Below are 5,795 nucleotides of genomic sequence, written 5' to 3'. Positions count from 1 at the left end.
GGAGAAGGTGAGCCCGGGCGTCCCTGAACACATGCCCATGAAGCAGAAGCGCAGCTGCCAGTAGAACAAATGTTCACAGATGAAAGTGATCAATGACAGAACCATGGCGGCCCCGAGCATGTAGAAGACCCCCGCCATGTTGTCCACGTCCAGCTGGCTGCTCATCACTTCGTTCTTCTCGTTGTGGCAGATACCCGTCAGCCACAAGGCCTCCAACTCCTCCATCTCACCTGGAGACAAACACGTATCAACATCAGGAGGGATCCGTGATCAGCTAATAGTTTCCCTGTTGGTGGAAAAAAGCACAACTTAGATGTTAGTGAGGCCAAAACCCGTTCAGATATTATGAACATGAGAGAAATGTCAGGTTGTAATATGCTGACAGACTGACTGAGGGGGGCTAAAGGGGGGAGACACTTCAACACAAATTTATTAGACCATCATTTGTCTTCTTTTTTATGCATGTGTTATTACACAGAAATTATATAGTTAAAAAAAAAAGAGTAAGTACACTCAATCATCCAGGTAAATAAATCACAGAACAGTTAAATCGTGTCATCTGGACAGATTATTTTTGGAAGAAATGTTTCGTCTTTCATTTGAAAGACTCCATCAGTGTGAGGCCTGATCAGCAGGATCTGTCCAGATGACATGAGTTAACTCTGATTTATTTACCTGGATGATTAAACATGTTTACTACTTTTTGTTACCATTTTGCCCAGGTTGTCCTCAGGCTGGTTCAGTGAGTAGTAAGTGGCCATCTGGCCTATACCATTTCATTGTTATACATGATGATTGATTACTTTAGACTGATGGTCCACCATTTTCCATGTGTAAAACCAGTTTCTGGGAATTCCACAGCAGACTGGTTTGAAACATGTCAATAAGGTGCTATTTATATGATAGATCCTGTTGGCAGGCCTCAGACTGATTAAGTCTTTCAGATGAAAGACAAAACATTTCTTCAAAAAATAATCTGTCCAGATGACCTGATTTAACTTTTTTGTGAATTACAGTTTTTACTTATTTATCTTTCTAAGTGAGCCAAAAAATAAAATCTGAGTTTCCTGGTCTGTTTTCTTGTGTAGAACTGGTTCTGTTTTACATTTCTGCTGGTTTTGGTTCCTGCTCTGTTGTTTGTTCACAGGGGGTCCGTACAAAGCAGGATTATTGGCTTATCGAGGTAACTTCAGGTTTAGTTTGGGATTTTCAGCGTCACAAAGCGGGTTCATTTCTTGACCCTGCTGCCATGGCAACAAACGCAGGAATCCAATCAGCACCCGGAGCAGGTGAAATTTCCTAATCACCAACCACACATGTCAGCGAGCTGCCTCCCAACCAAAGACCAACATAAAACAGCCACCGTTTGATTTTAACAAACGTCTTCACGAGAGAGATCTCAGCAGAATCTAATTATTAAAAAGCATAAAACAAAAAATGATCACTAATGTCAGTTTTGACAAAACGTTTTAAAATAAGGAACTTAATTACTTTTTTAGGTACCACTTTACAATAAGGCTCCCCTTATAGATGGCTAATAAATACTTTATATGTTATTCCTCTATAAACATTTCATAAATCATTAACAACTGCTTATTATGCATTAATTAAGGGTGACAGAGACAAAACTGACCATTTTCTTGCCAAATAGTGAGACAAATCTGTTCACCTCTATAATTAATCCAGAACTGTTATATTAAACATTTCAGACTAAATTACTACCTTGTAAGCACAATGAGCATTTGTAAACCTATTTTTTTAGGATATAATGCAGTGATGAAGTACAATATTATATGCTAAAGAAACAAGTTTACAAATGTTTATTGTGCTCACAAGGTAGTAACTTAGTCTAAAATGTTTAATATAACAATTCTAGATGAAATATATAGGTGAACAGATTTGACTCACTATTTGGCAAGAAACTGATCAGTTTTGTCTCTTTCACCCTTGATTAATGCTTAATAAACAGTTATTAATGATTTATGAAGTGTTTATAGAGGAATTACCAATGTCACTATAAACTATTTATTAGCCATCTATAAGGGGAGCTTAAAGTGGTACTGCTTTTTAATTTTGTGAAATAGAAGCTCAAGATTAAAATAGTTCCAGCTGTTTAGCTGTACAAAATGAGCCTCAGCAGACAAACTGCCTGTCTGTCTCTTCATGCTCCACACTTCTTATAAAATGTTTGAAAGCCTGAATAAGATCACAGCTTAATTATAGCACTTGATGAAACATGACTGACGGACAGGAAGTGAACACAGTTAAAATAAACCCCACTCAGTGGAGTAAATTGTTTCTATTCTTGTTTTAATTTAGCTCAGTAAGTTTTAAAATAGTCTAAAAACAGAACCATGTCTCAGTAAAAGGTGACACAGCACACTTATTCACTTTAAGAATAATGTTAATAGTTACATCAGCTTGTGTGCTTTTTGAAGCGGCAGCAGTTTAAGTAGGATCATAAATTCTGTGAAATTGAGGGATTTTTTTTTATTTTTATCGTCGACCATTAAATGTGAATAGGTGATAAGGATTTTGGCCGTGTTTGTTTGGTGGCTTCAAGATGTTTGGACGCAGCTGAACAGGTGGTAGTTGTTGCTCCACTGCTCAGACAACTTCCAGCTCTGGAAGGAGAAGATACACCAAGACATCTACACCTCCAGATGCAGGAAGAAGGCCACCTGCATCATGAAGGACCTCACTCACCCAGCACACACACTTTTTGCCCCGCTCCCCTCAGGCAGGAGGTTGAGGAGCATTAAGCGTAGAATTACTAGACTGAGGAACAGCTTCTACCCTGAAGCTGTTAGACTCATGAATCTCTAACCAGGATTATCACAGTGAAGAATCACTGTAATGTCACTTTGATTGATGATATGTGCTGCTGATTATTTCATGCTGCTGTGTTAATTCGTACTCATCTACTCACACAGACTCAAGTTGGCGCTGCTGTTGTTCGGCGTGTTGTTTTGCACTATTGGTGTTTAGCGTATTCTTAGTTCATATTAAAAAATATAAAAATAATATATATATATATATCTCTTCGATCCTTATTCCCGTTTTTCTTTTACAATTTATTTTTGCTTTTGTTGGATGTAACTGGGATCCTGTGAACACAATTTTGTTCCACCTCATGTACCACATGTAACAATAAAGAACCTTGACTTGACTTGATATGCTCATTTTAAAAATATTTTTCTGGCTACAGTTCAGACATAACTCGGTAAGAACATAGAGAGCAGACTTTTTATTTTTTTGGAGGGAAATATTTCCTCAAGTTTATAATAAATCGATTTACGCTGATCTTATTGATGTCAACCTGAAGCTTGTTGTAGATGATTTATTTAGGATGGAATGAATATGGCTTAAAGAAAAAAAGGTTTAGTAAAGGTATACATTTAGTTTTATATTTATACATTTAGTTTGATATTTAAATAATCATACCAATCTGCTAAATTTGTTAGTAAAAAAAAAGACAAAAAGTTACCCTAATGGAGTTTGAACCATGGTCATCTGGATGAAACCAGTAAGTAACATTAAATACACCATCTAAGCTTGCACTGTGAATAGAAAATATATATAAAAAAATATATAGTTTTATAAATTAATGCTTCCATTATTCACATAACGAAGAGCTCATGTCCTTCTGTTTAACTTGAACAAGCACAGATATATCTTCAGAAATCTGGGATGAGTAAACAAGTTGGTAACTGAATTAAAACTTTATTCAGGTTAGTTACACCAGAGTTCACACAAAAAGAGGTAAAATAAAATCAATTGGTTATGCCAAGCCTGCTTGGTAAGACAGCCCCAGAGTTTGATTTAGTTGATTATGTCAGTTTAAAGTATTTGTACAATGCTGTTGGGTCTTCTTTTGGTTCTTCTTATTATTTATATTTGTTTCTGGTTTACCTGCTCCACTGTTCTCAGTATGTGTTTGAAATGTTCAGCTCAAAAGCAGCAGAGAAAGCACACCCACAGGTTTTTATTAAAAGTCATGTTTTTTTTCCCCCCTAATAGCACTATGGTACTTAAACACAAAAGTAAAGGACCCAAACCATGAAAAATAAAGAAAAAACTGACATCTTATTTGAGGCAGATTTCTCTCTGAAAAATGGGGTTACTGATGTGCCCCACAAAAAATGCAACAAGACAATAACAACAATCTCACACTGAGTTGGATACATTTTTGATTAGGATGGTTGGTGGTTCTGTTACAAAGATTTTCACATTATGTCCCCACAACATCTCTGTTGAATTAATAAGAAATATTCTTCATACACCAGAGCTGGACATGAAGTTCCTCAGGGATCAACATTTGGATTGATACTGTCTGTCTATCTGATTTATATAAATCCAAAGAATCTTTATATTCTACACATAAAATGAAAAAAAAAAAAAAAAAAAAAAAAATATATATATATATATATATATATGTAAAGTTATTAAACAGCATGGGATACATTGTCATTGTTATGCTGATGACACATAATTATATTTGTCCATTAAACCCAATGAATCCAATCAGCTACTTAGACTACAAGCATGTCTTAAAGACATAAAAACCTGGATGACCCTTAATTTTCTCCTGTAGAACACAGACAAGACTGAGGTTTTGGTTTTTGGACCTGAGCACCGTAGGAATGAATGTTTCAGTCTTTCTCCCTCCTTAGATGGCATTAATCTGTCCTCCAGCTCTAATGCTAAAAATCTTGGTGTTATTTTTGATCAGGACATGTCTTTTATCCCCCACATTAAAAACGTTACTAGGACTGCCTTCTTCCACCTGCGTAATATCACTAAAATTAGAAACATCTTATCTAAAAATGATGCAGAAAAACTGGTCCATGCATTTGTCACGTCTAGACTGGACTATTGCAATGGTTTATTATCTGGGTGTTCAAATACTTCTTTAAAATGTCTTCAGTTGATCAAAAATGCTGCTGCCAGAGTCTTAACTGGAGTTACTGGGAGAGATCATATTTCTCCAGTTTTAGCTTCTCTCCATTGGCTCCCTGTCAAATCCAGAATTGAATTCAAAATCTTACTTCTAACCTACAAAGCTCTCAACATCCTAGCTCCATCTTATATTACAGATCTTATTGTTCCATATTTTTCTAACAGAGCACTTTGCTCTCAGACTGCAGGTTTACTTGTGGTTCCTAGAATTTACAAAAACAGAATGGGAGGCAGATCTTTTAGTTATCAGGCTCCTCTCTTGTGGAACCAACTTCCAGTTTCTGTCTGTGAGACTGACACATTATCCAGTTTTAAAACTAGTCTTAAGACTTTCCTTTTTGATAAATCCTATAGTTAGGGTCGGCTTGGGTTTCCTGAGCTGTCCTGTAGTTATGCTGCTATAGGCTTAGACTGCTAGAGGACAAACTGACCACACTTTTCACTCTGCTACTGTCTTTACTTACTCTGCTCAAAATTTGTAATTATTTTTTCTATCCTTAACATGTGTTTTTTTTGTCTTTCAGATACACCTGGACCTATACCTAGACCTACCATTCTGTGTTCGTCTGTCTCTCCTTCCTGTCCTCTCAACCAGCCGGTCAAAGCAGATGGCTGCTTGTCCTGAGCCTGGTTCTGCTGGAGGTTTCTTCCTTTTAAAAGGGAGTTTTTCCTTTCCACTGTTTCCACTGTGCTTGCTCAGGATGGGAGACTGCAACGAAGCCAAGATTCAGCTTGTCTGCTGGATTCCTTAGATAGAGAACTTTACTAATTGGCTTTTATGTGAATGTTCCTGCAAAGTGCCCTGAGACAACTTTGTTGTGATTTGGCGCTATATA

The 5,795-nt window shown here is 36.7% G+C and overlaps 1 protein-coding gene across 1 annotated transcript in view; it reads right to left on the bottom strand.

Annotated features, from left to right (window-relative positions):
• The window catches only part of grin2bb (glutamate receptor, ionotropic, N-methyl D-aspartate 2B, genome duplicate b), a 200,182-nt gene that overhangs the window by 12,501 nt on the left and 181,886 nt on the right, over positions 1-5,795 (bottom strand). The window contains exon 14 of the mRNA XM_037698261.1: positions 1-230. This exon is cut by the window's left edge and continues 4 nt beyond it. Within this exon, the coding sequence (XP_037554189.1) occupies positions 1-230 (230 nt within the window). The remainder of the gene's footprint in view (positions 231-5,795) is intronic.

Source organism: Nematolebias whitei, chromosome 3 (assembly GCF_014905685.2).
Source record: "Nematolebias whitei isolate Nwh7 chromosome 3, NemWhi1, whole genome shotgun sequence".
Lineage (NCBI taxonomy): Eukaryota > Metazoa > Chordata > Actinopteri > Cyprinodontiformes > Rivulidae > Nematolebias > Nematolebias whitei.
This window is presented reverse-complemented; position numbering and strand designations above follow the sequence as displayed.